Source organism: Sinohyriopsis cumingii, chromosome 15, assembly GCF_028554795.1.
Source record: "Sinohyriopsis cumingii isolate HCF-2022 chromosome 15, ASM2855479v2, whole genome shotgun sequence".
NCBI lineage: Eukaryota > Metazoa > Mollusca > Bivalvia > Unionida > Unionidae > Sinohyriopsis > Sinohyriopsis cumingii.
The window spans coordinates 122,384,923-122,407,317 of record NC_142975.1 but is presented as its reverse complement, the minus strand read 5'-3'; the positions used below and the strand labels follow the sequence as shown (position 1 = coordinate 122,407,317).

Below are 22,395 nucleotides of genomic sequence, written 5' to 3'. Positions count from 1 at the left end.
ACTAGGATGCACGAACCCAATCTTTCTGTGGAAACAATATGACCTATTGCTGCAATGTTTCTGTGGAAACAATATGACCTATTACCACAATGTTTTTTTGGAAACACTTGGACCCATTACCCTAATCTTTCTGTGGAAAGGATATTGAAATCTTTCTGTGGAAATAGTAGGATCCATTTTTCAAATTTTTCTGTGGAAACAGTGGGGCCCAAGACTGAAATCTGTCTTTTAAAGCATGAGATCCCATTACCCCTAATTCAAGAGTAAAGGTTCCAACAAAAGTGTCATTTTTAGAATAATCATGAAAATAAAACCCATTAAAATATATTAAATCAATATATTTCAGGGTTTAGGGAAGGTGGACAGATAAACTCACACAAAAAGGTACTTAATTTGGGGAAGGTACACAGATAGCCCAAATGATAAAGTTCAGGGTTTGGGGATGTGGACAGATAGCCTATGCACCAAGCAGGAAAAATGCCTTGTCCAAAGACACACCACTATGACAGCAGCTAACCTAGTCTGATCTAGGCCGGATTCAAACCCATGACCTTTGACTAGCAAGTTCAGCATGCTAACCACCTAGGCTCCCTTGTTAGATAGAATGTTTCTCATCTGCTTACCATGTGTGCTTTTCACCATGTCATTTTCACTCTGCCAGGCAGGATATTACATTCCTATCCAAAGCTTTGTAAAGTCACCATGAACTAACTCTCTCTCAGGAATTTTCAGTTGCCACCCCTTCCACCTGAGCCATTAAACTGAGGCATTCACTTAAGCCATTAAACCAAGGCATTCACTCCTTCCATCCAAGCCATTAAACTGAGGCATTCACCCCTTCCATCTGAGTCAATAAACTGATGCATTCATCCCTTCCATCCAAGTCATTAAACTGAGGCATTCACCTTTTCCATCCAAGCAATTAAACTGAGGCATTCACCTGAGCCATTAAACCAAGGCTTTCACCCCTGCCATCCAAGCCAGTAAACTGAGGCATTCACCCCTTCCATCCAAGCCATTAAGCTGAGGCATTCACCCCTTCCATACAAGTTATTAAACCAAGACATTCACCCCTTCCATCCAAGCCATTAAAAAGAGGCATTCACCCCTTCCATCCAAGCCATTAAACTGAGGCATCCATCTTTTCCAGCCAAGCCATTAAACTGAAGCATTGACCTGAGTCATTAAACTGAGGCATTCACCCCTTCCATCCAAGCCATTAAACTGAGGCATTCACCTCTTCCATCCAAGTCATTAAACTGAGGCATTCACCCCTTCCATCCAAGTCATTAAACTGAGGCATTCACCCCTTCCATCCAAGCCATTAAACTGAGGCATTCACCCCTTCCATCCAAGTCATTAAACTGAGACATTCACCCCTTCCATCCAAACCATTAAACTGAGGCATTCACCCTTTCCATCCAAGTCACTAAACTGAGGCGTTCACCCCTTCCATCCAAGTCATTAAAAAGAGGCATTCACCCCTTCCATCCAAACCATTAAACTGAGGCATTCACCCCTTCCATACAAGTTATTAAACCAAGACATTTACACATTCCAGCCAAGCCATTAAAAAGAGGCATTCACCCCTTCCATCCAAGCCATTAAACTGAGGCATCCATCTTTTCCATCCAAGCCATTAAACTGAGGCATTCACCCAAGTCATTAAACTGAAGCATTCACCCCTTCCATCCAAGCCATTAAACTGAGGCATTCACCCAAGTCATTAAACTGAGGCATTCACCCCTTCCATCCAAGCCATTAAAAAGAGGCATTCACCCCTTCCATCCAAGCCATTAAACTGAGGCATTCACCCCTTCCATACAAGTTATTAAACCAAGACATTTACACATTCCAGCCAAGCCATTAAAAAGAGGCATTCACCCCTTCCATCCAAGCCATTAAACTGAGGCATTCACCCAAGTCATTAAACTGAGGCATTCACCCCTTCCATCCAAGCCATTAAAAAGAGGCATTCACCCCTTCCATCCAAGCCATTAAACTGAGGCATTCACCCCTTCCATACAAGTTATTAAACCAAGACATTTACACATTCCAGCCAAGCCATTAAAAAGAGGCATTCACCCCTTCCATCCAAGCCATTAAACTGAGGCATTCACCCAAGTCATTAAACTGAAGCATTCACCCCTTCCATCCAAGCCATTAAACTGAGGCATTCACCCCTTCCATCCACGTCATTAAACTGAGGCATTCACCCCTTCCATCCAAGCCATTAAACCGAGGCATCCATCTTTTCCAGCCAAGCCATTAAACTGAGGCATTCACCCAAGTCATTAAACTGAGGCATTCACCCCTTCCATCCAAGCCATTAAAAAGAGGCATTCACCCCTTCCATCCAAGCCATTAAACTGAGGCATTCACCCCTTCCATACAAGTTATTAAACCAAGACATTTACACATTCCAGCCAAGCCATTAAAAAGAGGCATTCACCCCTTCCATCCAAGCCATTAAACTGAGGCATTCACCCAAGTCATTAAACTGAAGCATTCACCCCTTCCATCCAAGCCATTAAACTGAGGCATTCACCCCTTCCATCCACGTCATTAAACTGAGGCATTCACCCCTTCCATCCAAGCCATTAAACCGAGGCATCCATCTTTTCCAGCCAAGCCATTAAACTGAGGCATTCACCCAAGTCATTAAACTGAGGCATTCACCCCTTCCATCCAAGCCATTAAAAAGAGGCATTCACCCCTTCCATCCAAGCCATTAAACTGAGGCATTCACCCCTTCCATACAAGTTATTAAACCAAGACATTTACACATTCCAGCCAAGCCATTAAAAAGAGGCATTCACCCCTTCCATCCAAGCCATTAAACTGAGGCATTCACCCAAGTCATTAAACTGAAGCATTCACCCCTTCCATCCAAGCCATTAAACTGAGGCATTCACCCGAGTCATTAAACTGAAGAATTCACCCCTTCCATCCAAGCCATTAAACTGAGCCATTCACCTCTTCCATCCAGGTCATTAAACTGAGGCATTCACCCCTTCCATCCAAGCCATTAAACTGAGACATTCACCCCTTCCATCCAAGCCATTAAAAAGAGGCATTCACCCCTTCCATCCAAGTCATTAAACTGAGGCATTCACCCATTCCATCCAAGTCATTAAACTGAGGCATTCACCCCTTCCATCCAAGCCATTAAACTGAGGCATTCACCCCTTCCATCCACGTCATTAAACTGAGGCATTCACCCCTTCCATCCAAGCCATTAAACCGAGGCATCCATCTTTTCCAGCCAAGCCATTAAACTGAGGCATTCACCCAAGTCATTAAACTGAGGCATTCACCCCTTCCATCCAAGCCATTAAAAAGAGGCATTCACCCCTTCCATCCAAGCCATTAAACTGAGGCATTCACCCCTTCCATCCAAGTCATTAAACTGAGGCATTCACCCTTTCCATCCAAGTCATTAAACTGAGGCATTCACCCCTTCCATCCAAGTCATTAAACTGAGTTATTCACCCCTTCCATCCAAGCCATTAAACTGAGGCATTCACCCCTTCCATCCAAGTCATTAAACTGAGGCATTCACCCCAAACCATTAAACTGAGGCATTCACCCTTTCCATGCAAGTCATTAAACTGAGGTATTCACCCCTTCCACCTGAGTCATTAAACTGTGGCATTCACCCCTGCAACCTTGTTCATTAAACTGAGAAATTAATCTCTTCTACCTGACTCATTAAATTTAGGCATTCACCCCATCCACCCAACCCATTAAGCTGAAGAACCCACCCCTTCCCACCCAAGCCATTAAACTGAGGCATTCACACATTTCTGTCAGAACTAGAATTTATTTTAAATTGTACAGAGTTTGCTTATGAATAATGTTAATGACACCTGTGTTTATGACTTGTTATGAGACAGTACCCATCTACAAGTCATGCATGTACAGTGTGGTGTGATACCTATGTTTATGACATATGATGAGACTAGCCATCTACAAGTCATGCATGTACAGAGTGTCATGGCACCTGTGTCTGTGACTTATGATGAGACAGTGTCATGATACCTATGTTTATGACTTTTTATGAGACAGTACCCATCTACAAGTCATGCATGTGCAGAGTGGACTGACACCTTTATTTGACTTGTTATGAGACAGTACCCATCTACAAGTCATGCATGTACAGAGTGTCATAGCACCTATGTCTTACACTTATGATGAGACAGAGTGTCATGATACCTATTTTTATGACTTTTTATGAGACAGTACCCATCTACAAGTCATGCACGTGCAGAGTGGACTGACACCTATATTTGACTTATGATGAGACAGTACCCATCTACAAGTCATGCATGTACAGAGTGGTGTGATACCTATGTTTATGACTTGTTATGAGACAGTAGCCATCTACAAGTCAGGCATATACAGAGTGGCATGATACATATGTCTTTGACTTGTTATGAGACAATACTCATCTACAAGTCATTCTTGTACAGAGTGGTGTGACACCTATGTCTATGACTTGGGATGAGACAGTACCCATCTATAAGTCATGCATGTACAGAGTGGCATGACACCTATGTTTATGACTTGTTATGAGACAGTAGCCATCTACAAGTCATGCATGTACAGTGTGGTGTGATACCTATGTTTATGACATATGATGAGACTAGCCATCTACAAGTCATGCGTGTACATAGTGGCGTGACACCTATGTTTATGACATGTGATGAGACAGTCACCATCTACAAGTCATGCATGTACAGATTGGCATGATGCCTATGTCTATGACTTGTTATGAGACAGTACCCACCTACAAATCATGCATGTACAGTGGTATGACACATCTGTGTTTATGACTTGTTATGAGACAGTACCCATCTACAAGTCATGCATGTAGAGAGTGTCATGATACCAATATTTATGACTTTTTATGAGACAGTACCCATCTACAAGTCATGAATGTGCAGAGTGGACTGACACCTATATTTGACTTGTTATGAGACAGTAGCCATGTACAAGTCATGCATGTGCAGAGTGATGTGACACCTATGTTTATGAACAAGTCATGCATATACAGGGTGGCATGACACTTATGTTTATGACTTGTGATGAGACAGTACCCATCTACAAGTCATGAATATAGAAGTTTTGCTTGACACCTATGTTTATTACTTATGATGAGAAGTACCTATCTACAAGTCATGCATATAAAAGTGTTGCTTGACACCTGTGTTTATTATGATGAGACAGTATCCATCTACAAGTCTTGCATATAGAAGTGTTGCATGACACCTATGTTTATTACTTATGATGAGACAGTACCCATCTACAAGTCATGCATATAGAAGTGTTGCTTGACACCTGTGTTTATTAGGATGAGATAGTACCCATCAACAAGTCATGCATATAGAAGTATTGCGTGACACCTATGTTTATTACTTATGATGAGAAGTACCCATCAACAAGTCATGCATATAGAAGTGTTGCTTGACACATGTGTTTATTACTTATGATGAGAAGTACCCATCTACAAGTCATGTATATAGAAGTATTGCTTGACACCTATGTTTATTACTTATGATGAGAAGTACCCATCTACAAGTCATGCATATAGAAGTGTTGCTTGACACCTGTATTTATTACTTATGATGAGAAGTACCCATCTACACATCATGCATATAGAAGTGTTGCATGACACCTGTATTTATTACTTATGATGAGAAGTACCCATCTACAAGTCATGCATATAGAAGTGTTGCTTGACACCTGTATTTATTACTTATGATGAGAAGTACCCATCTACAAGTCATGCATATAGAAGTATTGCTTGACACCTATGTTTATTACTTATGATGAGAAGTACCCATCTACAAGTCATGTATATAGAAGTATTGCTTGACACCTATGTTTATTACTTATGATGAGAAGTACCCATCTACAAGTCATGCATATAGAAGTGTTGCTTGACACCTGTATTTATTACTTATGATGAGAAGTACCCATCTACACATCATGCATATAGAAGTGTTGCATGACACCTGTATTTATTACTTATGATGAGAAGTACCCATCTACAAGTCATGCATATAGAAGTGTTGCTTGACACCTGTATTTATTACTTATGATGAGAAGTACCCATCTACAAGTCATGCATATAGAAGTATTGCTTGACACCTGTATTTATTACTTATGATGAGAAGTACCCATCTACAAGTCATGCATATAGAAGTATTGCTTGACACCTGTATTTATTACTTATGATGAGAAGTACCCATCTACAAATCATGCATATAGAAGTGTTGCTTGACACCTGTATTTATTACTTATGATGAGAAGTACCCATCTACACATCATGCATATAGAAGTGTTGCTTGACACCTATGTTTATTACTTATGATGAGAAGTACCCATCTACCAGTCATGCATATAGAAGTGTTGCATGACACCAATGTTTATTCCTTATGATGAGAAGTACCCATCTACACATCATGCATATAGAAGTGTTGCTTGACACCTGTGTTTATTACTTATGATAAGAAGTACCCATCTACAAGTCATGGATATAGAAGTATTGCTTGACACCTATGTTTATTACTTATGATGAGACAGTACCCATCTACAAGTCATGGATATATAAGTATTGCTTGACACCTATGTTTATTACTTATGATGAGAAGTACCCATCTACACATCATGCATATAGAAGTGTTGCATGACACCTGTATTTATTACTTATGATGAGAAGTACCCATCTACACATCATGCATATAGAAGTATTGCTTGACACCTGTATTTATTACTTATGATGAGAAGTACCCATCTACAAGTCATGGATATATAAGTATTGCTTGACACCTATGTTTATTACTTATGATGAGAAGTACCCATCTACAAGTCATGCATATAGAAGTGTTGCATGACACCAATGTTTATTCCTTATGATGAGAAGTACCCATCTACACATCATGCATATAGAAGTGTTGCTTGACACCTGTATTTATTACTTATGATGAGAAGTACCCATCTACACATCATGCATATAGAAGTGTTGCTTGACACCTGTGTTTATTACTTATGATGAGACAGTACCCATCTACACATCATACATATAGAAGTGTTGCTTGACACCTGTATTTATTACTTATGATGAGAAGTACCCATCTACACATCATGCATATAGAAGTGTTGCTTGACACCTGTATTTATTACTTATGATGAGAAGTACCCATCTACACATCATGCATATAGAAGTGTTGCTTGACACCTGTGTTTATTACTTATGATGAGACAGTACCCATCTACACATCATGCATATAGAAGTGTTGCTTGACACCTGTGTTTATTACTTATGATGAGACAGTACCCATCTACACATCATGCATATAGAAGTGTTGCTTGACACCTGTGTTTATTACTTATGATGAGAAGTACCCATCTACAAATCATGCATATAGAAGTATTGCTTGACACCTATGTTTATTACTTATGATGAGACAGTACCCATCTACACATCATGCATATAGAAGTGTTGCTTGACACCTGTATTTATTACTTATGATGAGAAGTACCCATCTACACATCATACATATAGAAGTGTTGCTTGACACCTGTATTTATTACTTATGATGAGAAGTACCCATCTACAAGTCATGCATATAGAAGTATTGCTTGACACCTATGTTTATTACTTATGATGAGAAGTACCCATCTACACATCATGCATATAGAAGTGTTGCTTGACACCTGTATTTATTACTTATGATGAGAAGTACCCATCTACAAGTCATGCATATAGAAGTATTCCTTGACACCTATGTTTATTACTTATGATGAGAGGTACCCATCTACAGGTCATGCATATAGAAGTGTTGTATGACACCCTATGTTTATTATGATGAGACAGTACCCATCTACCAGTCATGCATATAGAAGTGTTGCATGACACCTATATTTCTCATAAGTTATGTTTATCACTTATGATGGGACAGTACCCATCTACAGGTCTTGCATATAGAAGTATTGCTTGACACCTATGTTTATTATGATGAGACAGTACCCATCTACAAGTTATGCATATAGAAGTGTTGCATGACACCTGTGTTTATTACTTATGATGAGACAGTACCCATCTACCAATCATGCATATAGCAGTGTTGCTTGACACCTGTGTTTATTACTTATGATAAGAAGTACCCATCTACCAGTCATGCATATAAAAGTATTGCTTGACACCTATATTTATTACTTATGACGAAACAGTACCCATCTACATAGAAGTGTTGCATGACACCTATGTTTATTATGATGAGACAGTACCCATCTACCAGTCATGCATATAGAAGTGTTGCTTGACACCTATGTTTATTACTTATGATGAGACAGTACCCATCTACCAGTCATGCATATAAAAGTGTTGCATGACACCTATGTTTATTACTTATGATGAGACAGTACCCATCTACCAGTCATGCAAATAAAAGTATTGCTTGACACCTATGTTTATTACTTATGACGAGACAGTACCCATCTACAAGTGATGCATATAGAAGTGTTGCGAGACACCTGTGTTTATTACTTATGATGAGACAGTACCCATCTACCAGTCATGCAAATAAAAGTATTGCTTGACACCTATGTTTATTACTTATGATGAGACAGTACCCATCTACCAGTCATGGATATAGAAGTATTGCTTGACACCTATGTTTAATACTTATGATGAGAAGTACCCATCTACAAGTCATGCATATAGAAGTGTTGCATGAGACCTATGTTTATTACTTATGATGAGACAGTACCTATCTACAAGTCATGTATATAGAAGTGTTGCATGACACCTATGTTTATTATGATGAGACAGTACCCATCTACAAGTCTTGCATATAGAAGTGTTGCATGACACCTATGTTTATTACTTATGATGAGACAGTACCCATCTACCAGTCATGCATATAGAAGTGTTGCGTGACACCTATGTTTATTACTTATGATGAGACAGTACCCATCTACAAGTCATGCATATAGAAGTGTTGCTTGACACCTATGTTTATTATGATGAGCCAGTACCCATCTACAAGTTATGCATATAGAATTGTTGCGTGACACCTGTGTTTATTACTTATGATAAGAAGTACCCATCTACAAGTCATGCATATAAAAGTGTTGCTTGACACCTGTATTTATTATGATGAGACAGTACCCATCTACAGGTCTTGCATATAGAAGTGTTGCATGACACCTATGTTTATTACTTATGATGAGAAGTACCCATCTACACATCATGCATATAGAAGTGTTGCTTGACACCTGTATTTATTATGATGAGACAGTACCCATCTACAAGTCATGCATATAAAAGTGTTGCTTGACACCTGTGTTTATTATAATGAGACAGTACCCATCTACAAGTCATGCATATAGAAGTATTGCGTGACACCTATGTTTATTACTTATGATGAGAAGTACCCATCTACCAGTCATGCATATAGAAGTGTTGCATGACACCTATGTTTATTACTTATGATGAGACAGTACCCATCTACCAGTCATGAATATAGAAGTGTTGCATGACACCTATGTTTATTACTTATGATGAGAAGTACCCATCTACACATCATGCATACAGAAGTGTTGCATGACACCTATGTTTATTACTTATGATGAGACAGTACCCATCTACACATCTTGCCTATAGAAGTGTTGCTTGACACCTGTGTTTATTATGATGAGACAGTACCCATGTACAAGTCATGCATATAAAAGTGTTGCTTGACACCTGTGTTTATTATAATGAGACAGTACCCATCTACAAGTCATGCATATAGAAGTATTGCGTGACACCTATGTTTATTACTTATGATGAGAAGTACGCATCTACACATCATGCATATAGAAGTGTTGCATGACACCTATGTTTATTACTTATGATGAGAAGTACCCATCTACACATCTTGCATATAGAAGTGTTGCATGACACCTATGTTTATTACTTATGATGAGACAGTACCCATCTACACATCATGCATATAGAAGTGTTGCATGACACCTATGTTTATTATGATGAGACAGTACCCATCTACAAGTCATGCATATAGAAGTGTTGCATGACACCTATGTTTATTACTTATGATGAGACAGTACCCATCTACCAGTCATGCATATAAAAGTGTTGCGTGACACCTATGTTTATTACTTATGATGAGACAGTACCCATCTACAAGTCATGCATATAGAAGTGTCGCTTGACACCTATGTTTATTATGATGAGACAGTACCCATCTACAAGTCTTGCATATAGAAGTGTTGCATGACACCTATGTTTATTATGATGAGACAGTACCCATCTACCAGTCATGCATATAGAAGTGTTGCTTGACACCTATGTTTATTACTTATGATGAGACAGTACCCATCTACCAGTCATGCATATAGAAGTATTGCTTGACACCTGTGTTTATTACTTATGAAAAGACAGTACCCATCTACCAGTCATGCATATAAAAGTTTTGCGTGACAACTATGTTTATTACTTATGATGAGACAGAACCCATCTACCAATCATGCATGTAGAAGTATTGCTTGACACCTATGTTTATTACTTATGACGAGACAGTACCCATCTACCAGTCATGCATATAGAAGTATTGCTTGACACCTATGTTTATTACTTATGATGAGACAGTACCCATCTACCAGTCATGTATATAGAAGTATTGCTCGACACCTATGTTTATTACTTATGATGAGAAGTACCCATCTACACATCATGCATATAAAAGTTTTGTGTAACACCTATGTTTATTACTTATGATGAGACAGTACCCATCTACAACAAGTCATACATGTAAAAGTATTGCAACTACTAAAACTGAAAAAGGTGTTCACCATTTATAGAATTTGAAATATAATCTGAAGAATAAAGCAGTAGTAGGAACTGTCTGAGAGAAAACCATCCAGATTAACAAATACATGAATATGTTATCCTAAATAAAACAATTATAATACATGTAAAAATCAAAATCGTTGGCAGTACTTTGCCATTAAACATAAACTTTACCAAAAAATGAATTCCGTTAAAAAACAATCTTTCCTTCTTTTCAGATTTGTCTGCATTGGTTGAAGCAGTGTTTCTGGAATTATTTGGACTGGTTTGATATTTGCCACTATGTATGTGTGTGTTTGATACTGGGAATTGACTACCAGGTCTACCTCTGTGTGGCCATTCTAAAACACTTGCAGAAGCAGATTATGGAACACATGCAGACACAAGACCTTATTATTTTCCTCAAGGTAATTCCTGGATGTTCTTAAACAGACATTTAAACACTTTCTTTAAAATAGACAGTACATAACCATAAGCTAGTTTTTCACTTCTGGAAATTGTGCTAGCCTCTTTTTTTAAAGTTATCTACCAGGTATGGAGCTACCTACCTATGTGGAATACAAAAACAGATGACCTTGATGTCTGTGGTGGTGTTCAAGTCTATAATGAAAAGGTGACCTTGACGAGTAAGACAAAAGTTCAGAGTTTTATATGCAGGTTAAAGTATTCACCCATGAAGGTGTAACATACCAACCAAAAACTGAAGTGCTTCACTATTAAAATCAAAAGTTTTCATGCTTTATACTTTGAAGAAAAAAAAACACCTTGATAGTGTAGAACATTTATTGTCATTGGCAAGTCTCGCTGAAAGATATTTTTAATTACACCATGCCATCAAAGAAAATGTTTAAAAGAAATTCATTTTGGTAGAAGAAGCATGTTTGCCAGGATAATGCATTGGGGAGAAGGGAAGGGGCACTACAGTTGACAGAACAGTCATTGGTAGGGTTTATGACCTTGAATAATGTATTTAGAATGTGTACAATCTAAAATTATTGCAATACATGCATACATACATGTGTGTGCACACACACACAAACACACACACACGGTGTGACCATGCTTTAATATGATGTTTAGGGTTCACTAAACCTGACTGTTCTATATACTGAACCATGCTATAACCAACCAAGTCAGGTAGCTGAAGAAAATGGTGCATGCTGTACAAGGGGGGGGGGGGGGAATAAAGACTGTGCTCAGATACATGCTTCATTGATACAGTTACCATCTTAAATCAATGCATATTAAATGATGAATACACATGTAGTCAAAACATAGAGATTGCATATGTAATATTTTACTTTATTCAGAGCACCACATATTGGTGCATGTATGTGTATACTGTTTACATATATATGTCTAATGTACAGTATGAATAGAGTATCAACACCATGTACTAACCAGCTGATCTCATCACATATAATGAATCCATAAAACTTGTAATTCCATCGAAAATATGCACATGGATTTAAAATACTAACTAATTTTGTCACAAATCATTATATGTCTGAATTACATTGAAAACATAATGGCAGAATTACATAAGGAAAGACCCTCATTTATGGTTCAGTACATTCCATGGTCAATAAACAGGTGTCTGTGTAAATTTTATGCTGCTAGAATTTTCTCACCTGCAAAACAGATTAATTTATTGTTTTTCAAAAGGGTCACTGATTTTCAGCTGCTTTCTGTTACTGTCACATTTGCTGTCCTTGGATGGATGACTCATTAACACCTAAATCTCTAGCTAATTGTGATTGTTTGACACCAGACTTAATCTTGTCCAGGGCTTCAGCCTTCTATATAATGGTGAAAGCTTTACAGTTCCATGCATCTTCATCCATTGTAAATGCCCACTGATTAACACTTTTACACCTATTCATCTGAATCACTACAGCAAGAATAATTGTCAAGTAACAGTGGGGTCATTTTTGTAGGGAATGGATGACATTATTTACTGATCAACTGACTGCATCTAACCACACTGCCACGCCATGTGCACATGTTGGTTGCTTTCATTTTATGATGTTTTATAAATCATTGCCCCATAATTTGAACAAGTTTTAGTTCTGCAATTGACTTAGATGATTGGCAGTGTACTTAATTTAATAATTTTATAAATTCAGGTGAGAATGTTTTATCAACTAACACATTGTTTGGTGTATGGTTGTGTATGCAGATTAAAAAACAAACCTTATGTTTTCTATTGTTTGAGCAATGATTGTACACAGAATGCATTGAAGACAATTTAGAGAAAACTTAATTTCTATATTGTCCATGATTGTACACAGAATGCATTGAAGACAAACACAGAGAAAACTGAATTTCTATATTGTCTGTGAATGTACATGTTGAAGACAAACACAGAAAAAACTTAATAGCTATATTGTCCAAGTAAACAACTTTGTATTTTTCCTTTATTCTCGGAGTAAAATGATTGGTTTTTATCAAGGTCATACTAGGAGTACATGAATTTTTATATGTAAACAGCCTCTATTTTGCAATTTTGGGTTGTCCGAAATTGTGTAGTAGTTAATTTTAATAGTGATGCTTAGAGAGATATTTCTCAGTTGGGCTTTTACACTGGAAAGTGTGTTTGTGACCATTTTGAAGTTACATTTTAATTTTTATTCAAATTATTTAAACTCGAAAAGATAATTCTTTTTACTGGGAATATTTGAGTGATCATACAGAACTCTTGGACAAAGATATTTCTAAAAATTTTATTTGGAAATTCAAACACCAGAATATTATTGTTTGTGAATCAACAAAGAACTGTAGACAAAAGCACACAATGCTGACTACAGTATACATCATCACCTTCCATTTTGGATTTTTCGTCAGGACTCAAACTCAAATTTCATTAGAACATTTCATTACTAGGACTAATAAAATTTAATTCATGGATTATTCTTGGATTATTTTTGGATTTGATTCTTAAAACTGTAAATTCTTATTTTTACAGTGTTTTGCCAGGGAAATAAATTATTTGTAAAATTTTTTAAAGCTTATTGTTTTCACTCCTTCTTTTGTTATTGTTTATTAGAGCCTAAACACATAGCTTAAGAATTGGGACCTCATCCTTTGATTTTTTAATTTTGGCTAAAATATTTCAGAAAACTTTGTTTTTTGTAATTTGAATTCCCCTAGTTTTTGAAATCTTTAGTGAAATCAGCAAGCTTTTTTTAAAATTTCATCAAAAGTAGAAATCTTTCTTTCAGGTCCTACCCAGGACCAATTAGATCTTTTCAAAAAAGATGAATTAATTCAACTTACCAGAAAGTATGATCTTTCTGAGGTAAAGACTTCCTTAATGAAGCAAGAAATAAAATTTATTGTGGTCCAGTACTTGGTCGAAAAGAATGTTTTGGGTAAAAGTGCTTTGGTTTCGATCAATAAATCTGTATCAGAATCTGACATAAAAGTAAAGGAATTAAAATTAAAGTACAAGATGGAATTGGAGTTAAGGAAGCTGGAACTTCAGAAAGAACAAAAAGTGAAAGAAAGACAAATGCAGTTACAAGAAAAACAAATGCAGTTATAATTTGAGAAAGAGGAGAGAGAGAGACAAAAAAGATAGAAAGAAAAACAAATGCAAATACAATTAGATAAGGAAGAAGAGAGAGAGAGAGAGATGCAGATGCAAAGTGAGAAGGAATATAGGGAATGTTAATTTAGAATAAAAGAAATGGAGCTGGCAAGTGAAAAGTACATTCCCACTTCAAATGCAAATTTAAGTTTTGATGTTGCAAAGAATATTAGGTTAGTGCCCCCTTTTAGAGAAAAAGATGTCAACAAATATTTTCCTTATTTTGAAAAAGTTGCTGAAAATTTGAAATGGGCAAGGGAGCATTGGACTCAGTTATTACAGCATGTACTTATTGGTAAGGCTAGTGATATTTACAATTCACTGTCAGTTCACCAAAGTGGTAACTATGATGTGGTTAAAGAATGCATCTTAAGAGGCTACGAGTTAGTCCCTGGAGCTTATTGGCAAAAATTCAGAAACTATAGAAAATAAGCTGGACAAACTCATGTCAAATTTGCACGAGAAAAAGAGCAGTTATTCGATAGATGCTGCTTAGCCAAGAAAGTTGAACAAGATTATGAAAGTCTCAAACTGCTTGTATTACTTGAAGAGTTCAGAAACTGTGTCCATAGTGACATTAAGTCTTATCTTGATGAGCATCAGATTGAAACCTTGGAAAATGCTGCTCGTGCTGCTGATGAGTATTCTTTAACTCATAAAGTTACTTTTGTAAATATGACTTCTACTCAACAGTCTTTTGGCAGAAAAGTATTTCAGCCTAATACAAGCCCTTCTAAATCTCAGACTGGCACAACTTCTAAAAACTCAAGCTTCCTCCTTGCACCTGTTGTAAGAAGAAAGGACACGTTATTTCTGATTGCCACAAAATGAAAAATAGGCATCAGAATCAAGACAGAACTATTCCAGATGCTCTTTTTTTTAAGAGGTCAAGGACACTGTCATGTATTAAAAGCAATACATTTGTTGGGTCTAATAAACCCCAGTCTGACTTTATTATGGAGAACTATATCACTCTTGGGTGATTCGGCCAATCCTATCCCTATTAAAATGTTAAGGGACACAGGAGCTTCTTAGAGATTTTTATTGTCAGGTACTTTGCCTTTTTCTGTCCATGGATCAGTAGTAATAAGATTCACACTTATGAGCTGACATCTTTCAACAATGAACTTAGATCAAAGTTTTCAAATGGCCCAGCCAGTAGTTCAGATAGACATATTTCTGATAATGTTTATTTGGCACAAACTTCAAGAAATTTTTGAAATTATAAAATTTCAGGAGGCACTCCATAATCATGTTATATTCAGATTCATACATGATCTCTTCCCCAAAATGATAATAAACATTTTACTTATTATTTTTCATACATTTAAGGGGATTTTTTTTTTCATGTACAAGAGAAATACATGTATATGAAATTTCAGGCGCCATGCCAAGCTCAAAATAATATGCAATCTCTTCCCCAAATCAATAATAAATTTTTATACATTAATTCTCATACTTTGAAAAATATTAATTTTTTTCATGTACGAAAAAATTTATGAAATTTGGGGAGCTATGCTACAATCATGTTATATCCAAATTTGAGTTATAATGGAGCATACTATAGTGGGATCACGCTGTACATACATACATACATACATGTACAGTCAAGATTGTTTATTACATTGTTGGATACATCATCTTCTGTCTTAGGATGTTTGACTGTAATTTCCCCAGCCAGATTCCTAGTTACTATATATTCAAAAAACTTTGTTATACCATTCCATTATTACAATGTTTAATTGGTTATAGTGTTTGATTTTTTTGTTTTTGTCTGCCTGAGAAAATTAGCTCAAATATATGTGCCAAAGCTAGATAAACAAAAAGATAACATTACTTATCCTAATAAACATTTCAATGACAGGGGTGTAAAAACAAAGGTGCTGGGAAACAAAAACATTATAATCACATGTTATTGAGTACCAGTAAATACCAATGGCCTAATAAATACATCAGGTAACAAAGGCATGTTAATTATGTGTTATTCAATACCAGTAAATAATGTGTTATTCAATACCAGTAAATAATGTGTTATTCAATACCAGTAAATAATGTGTTATTCAATACCAGTAAATAACAGTGGTCTAACAAAGACACCAAGTAATAAAGACATGATAATCACAATTCATTCAATTCAACTGGTAATTTAGAATCATAAATCGATGCTTCAGTGCAATTAAATTATGAAAAGAAATGTTCATCTTGTTTACTTTTTTTTACTGAAAGGTTTGAAATAATACTCTAGCAATTATTCTATAATTTTATGTTGACTAACTGAGTACAGCTTAAAGTTAATCTCTCTTGTCTTCATTTTGAATTTAGACTGTTGTGAAAATAGCTGAAAATTTGTCAGTCATAAAAACAAAAAAGATACCTATTTAGACACAAACATAAAAATAAGAAATGTAAGGAATAAAAGTCAGTGCTCACATGCGCTATAGAGTCATCCCAAAAAAATGAGCCATGCCCAAAAATATGAGCCATGCCCAAAAAAATGAGCCATGCCCAAAAATATGAGCCAGGCCCAAAAAATGAGCCAGGCCCCAAAAAATGAGCCATGCCCACAAATATGAGCCATGCCCAAAAAAATGAGCCATGCCCAAAAATATGAGCATGAAATACATGTACTGTCTGCAGTGAATATGATTTATCATGCATGATGTGACATTTTCACAGATTGAGTTAAAAACTGTTTTGTTAAGACAGCATTTAGTGAGCAGAAATATATCATTACTGTTGATGGTGATACTGATGATGATGTTTCCTTTGTTATGGTGCATGGTGCCTACTTTGGTCTGGTATCGAGACTTGAGTTCATGGATTATATTAATTCAGATAGTGAAACTGTTACCATCAAGTGAAATGTAAATTTGTTGTACCATGATATACTATTTGTGAGATTGATGATCACCAGAAAGCAACCAACTTACTGAACAAAGACATTTTCACATAAAAGTGACTTTACTATTCAATTGCTGTTACATACTTTGTTTCATGATAAAACATACTGATAGAATGTATGTTGTTTGAATATTTTCTTACCATTGTATATGAGTTCTGACAGTTCATACCAGAATAAACTTTTACTATATTTAGGTCCAGCATCAGCACAGTCAAGTACATAAACAATTCAAAGAAAGTGGAGAAAAACATGCTGATGAATTTGGACATAATGTTTACTGGTTGTAACATTCCAAAAATCTCAGTCCCTTGTGTAATGTTATAAACATGTGTGTGTGTGTGTGTGTGTGTGTGTGTGTGTGTGTGTGTGTGTGTGTTTATAATCATACAAGAACAAAAATGAGATATAATTTGTTCTTTGTGTTTTGCATGCAACACAGATCTGAAATGCATTTATCAGGGGAGGTAACCAGGCTATTGTAAAGTATGATTATTTACCCTGAACTACTAAATATGGAGTTGAACAATGTTGTTGTTGTTGTGGGATTTAACGCCATTTTTCAGCACATGATAGGCTATGCATGGTGGCCAGTATTAATGGTGGAGGAAGAACCCCGGAAAACCCCGGAAAGAACCACCGACCCATGAGAAACTACTGGCAAGCTTTCTCACATACCCACATTGGCCGAATCCTAGACTCGAACCCATGCAGACAGAGGTGAGATGGCAGTGATCCGTAACGCAGAGCGCTTTAGACCACTCGGCCACTCGGGGCCCTCAGAGTTGAACAAGACAAATTCATTGTCTTCATGCATGCTTTTGAGGAGGTAGGCCACGAATTGTTTGCCTATAATGCTCCACATATTTGTGCAATATGACCAAATGGAGTGATAAATTACATAGAACTGTCATGGCTGCAATATTGACATGGATTTTTTTAAATTACTGGTAGCTCTTTTTTTACCCTTGTAAACACCTGCTTTATCAGTTTCACTAACATACAGCCTTAAAAATCAGTTTCATTAAAATCCTCAAAATGCAAGATTTTCATGTCTAATTTTTGTTTTCTATTTACCTAGGAGGAGCCAATCCATGAATTTCATGTATCCAAAAACCTAAAGTACATGCAGGAGCTAGAAAAGAAGTATAGGAAAATCATCCTTCCAGACCTAATGAATATCACCAAACCATGATCAGGATTTTCCAGGATCATCCTTCCTGAGCTAATCAACAACACCACCAATCCCTAATCTGAATTCTCCTGGATCATTCTTCCCAACCTATTGAATATGTCCTAACCATGATGTGAATTTTCCAGATCATCCTTTCTCAGACTGATCTTTGGACTATCAAACACTTTATCAGAATTTTTCATTGATCATCCCATCCAACCAACTGAACATCAACAAAATCTAACCGGATTATTCTTGATAATGAATCATTAGCTGCCTTGATCTTGACTTACCTTGATCATTTGTCCCAGCATGATGTATATTGCTAAAGCCTGGTCAGAGTTTAGTTCATATTTAAAAGAACACTTCATATAAAATTTTCTAACTTGATCTGTTATTTGTTCAGTGCATTATTATGATGTAATGGGTTCCATTATTGTAGTACAATAGTAGCTAAGCATTATTCTAAAATATTTCCACAAAATGCTGTCATCTCTTGGGTTAAAACTTGAATGATTGTGTCAAGCATTAAATTGAATATGAATCATCATTTAGGGAACTTACCTAAACTACATTGTTATTTTGGAAAAATCAAATATAATTTTTATCTAAACCATGTCAAAGGTTTTCTCTCCAAATATTGATTTAGTATTGATTGTAAATTATTGACGTTATAATAGGTAATTCTGATTTTGGATTCATAAAGGTCTTGGTTTTAACCAGTCAGTCACTAATAAAGTGTAGGTATCATAAGCTGTATACAGTCAGTCACTAATATTGTGTAGGTACAATACGTACAGCTGCATCGTTCTTAAATCATGGTTAGTCAATCACTGGTAAAGTGTAGGTATCGTGACTGTGTACTGGTCAGTCACTACAAGTAGAATGTAGGTATCATAAATGTATACAGATAAGTCACTAATAAAGTGTAATTATCATAAGTGTTTACTGGTCAGTCACTAGTAAAGTGTAGGTATCATAAATGTATACTGGTCAGTCACTGGTAAAGTGTAGGTATCATAACTCTTTACTGGTCAGTCACTAGTAAAGTGTAGGTATTATAAATGTATACTGGTCAGTCACTAATAAAATGTATGAATCATAACTGTATACTTGTCAGTCACTAGTACAGTGTAGGTATCATAACTGTATACTGGTCAGTCACTAATAAAGTGTAGGAATCATAACTGTATAAAGGTCAGTCACTAGTAAAGTGTAGGTATCATAACTATACTGGTCAGTCACTAGTAAAGTGTAGGTATCAACTGTATACAGGTCAGTCACTAGTAAAGTGTAGGTATCATAACTATACTGGTCAGTTACTAGTACAGTGTAGGTATTATAACTGTACTGGTCAGTAACTAGTAGTGTAGGTATTGTATGCTACAAAATGTTTAATTATGATTGGTTAAGGCGGTGTAACTTAATTACCTAGCCATATCAAACCAGGTATAAATAAGAAAACACTGTTTGGTCAGTCTGTGATGTACTGAATAGTAATCAAATTAGCATTTTTCTACAGCCAGTTAACATCAAGAGATAGTAGGATGGCAAGCTTGACCAGTCTTAAAAAAAACATGGCAAGCTGGACCAGTCTCAAAAAACAACATGGCAAGCTTGACCAATCTCAAAAGAAAATATAGTGACCAGTCTCAAAAAGACACAATGGTATATGATTGAACAGTATAAACAATGCGTTTTATTATAAAATAGGGTTCAAATAGAAACTTAAATGACATCAGTGTTGATAAAATCAATTTATTTGTCTCTATTTTTATAAGCATGTGATATTGGCTAAAGTTGCTTGGATTTTTACCAGCCCAAGAGATAAATATAAAAGGTGAACCTTATGAACTGGAACAATATCAGTTTAATAAAGTTAGTGCTGTTCAATGGGCATTATTGATGTTTGCATTGGAGAAGATTAACAGGAAAAGGAACTCTACGTATGAAATGTACTTTATGTGAAGGTTAATTACAATCTGCATTGACTTATACAAGGACTTATGCAAGGACTTATACAGTCTAATGAAAAAAATAATAATGAGGACAAATATCTTGCCTGTATTCCAGGTCCATTCTGATGATTACCTCCATTCCAGTCCATTCTGATGATTCTATCCACCAGCCTACCACACAGCTTATCCAACATTGCCAAATATTGCCAACAGCTGTGGAGGTTCAGAAATTTTTTTCCTCATTATTCATAAAGTTATTGGATTCCAACACTTTCAAATGGTTGAGTGGGAAATACACATTTTTAAACTTTTTTTCCTAAAGTTCAGTGTCTTTTGATACAGTGTTTAAATAACAGTGTTAATCAGTGTATAACATGCAATGCATAACCCACCTAAAAATAGCAAAGTACCTTATCTGTTGGTGTGGGGAATAATTACATACATTTTGATCTACAGTAATTTAACATTAAATCTTGTTAGATGCTGCTCTGTTCCCATTTGTGTGTAATACTCGGATACTAACTTTATCAAACTTGGGAGCAATGCAATAATTTTTTTAATTCCAAGTTACGTAATTTCATTCTTTTTTGCAGAAAAGCATGTATACTTTCATATTTCTTTTATGCATTTTAAATTTCGAGCAAATATATTAATGGAGAGTTAATTAACAGCTGCTGTGGAATACCCTAGCTGATGTATTTTTAAAAGAGAATTTCAAGTACATATTCCATGTTTCTGTAGATCAGATTTTCAGGAAATTTTATTTTGAATTATTTCACTTACCCATGCATGATAATTGATGAAGAAATGCTGTCTAAAATAGTGGACTTGAATACACGTCATTTCGTAACGTGATGAGTGTAAAGCGAGAGATACTTACACATAATAATTGTTTATTTTGTATTTTCCGTCCGTCCAAGAACTGTGTGAATGTTGTGAAAACTTTACAGTTGAATATTTTTTCATGTATTGTCCATATTGTTCTTTGGACATGCTTTTTTATTTCTTCATTAGTAAAATCATGTTTGATATCATTGTTATTTTCATTTTATTATTGATGGCTCACCAAACCAAAAGTCAGGTACGTTTATGCTATATAAAAACAAACGTGCCTCTATCAAATCTTGCCTGTCGTCTGTCCTATGTCTGTCTGTTGCATTTTTTACACTAAGTAGTCTAACAGAAAGACCTTTCTCTGCCTGTTTCAAAACAGCTCTTCACATTTGCTCACAGGAGCAGATGGTGAATATCTGAATGAAACAGATTGAGACCTTTAATTTTTTGGCAAATGGTATGATGAGATATGTATACAAGTGATTAAAACAAATGATGTGTGTTTTTAATTGATTGATTAGTTATGTCCACCAGTAGTAAAATCAGTGTTGAGTGACTGACTGATTGATTCATTGATTTATGTTTTTAGCACCACACTAACAAATTAATTTAGACCGCTCCGGTGGCCTGGTGGTTAAAGCGTCCATCTCAGATGCGAGAGTTTGTGGGTTCGAACCCCAGCCGAGTCATACCAAAGACTTATAACAATGGCACACACACAAATGATATTATATTGTGCAATGGTAATTACAGCAAAATATCTTTCCCAGAGTTGCTACTACTAATAATAACAATATCATCATCATAAACATGTCTTCATGAATAAGGAATTCACAACGGTAGGTTCTGCTACAGCAGGAGAGTTTTATGAAATGGCTGGACTCTGTCACTCAAGCCAACTGAAACACCCCAGCAACTAAACACAGAAAGAATATTGCATTCATTTATATGTTGTTGTTGTTTCGTTTCTTTTTTTAAATAAGAGAAGAAAAAGGAAATACGGAAGAATTTGACTGAATTGGACTAAGAACAGTGCATAAAAAAATTCAAATTTGAACAATTTGACATGAAATAGCCATC

General features: G+C 36.0%; 1 protein-coding gene across 6 annotated transcripts in view; it reads left to right on the top strand.

Moving 5' to 3' along the window:
- LOC149782638 (protein broad-minded-like) overlaps positions 1 to 21,515 on the top strand; it is a 185,661-nt gene extending 164,146 nt beyond the window's left edge. For 5 of the 6 annotated variants that reach the window (XM_089934131.1, XM_089934132.1, XM_089934133.1 and 2 more), the window contains 2 exons: positions 11,080 to 11,268; positions 18,431 to 21,515. In XM_089934131.1, coding sequence (XP_089790257.1) covers positions 11,080 to 11,268; positions 18,431 to 18,544 — 303 coding nt within the window. In that variant the 3' untranslated portion in view covers positions 18,545 to 21,515. The remainder of the gene's footprint in view (positions 1 to 11,079; positions 11,269 to 18,430) is intronic. The other variant, XR_016414416.1, reaches the window with a different exon arrangement.
- The last annotated feature ends 880 nt before the right edge of the window (positions 21,516 to 22,395 follow it).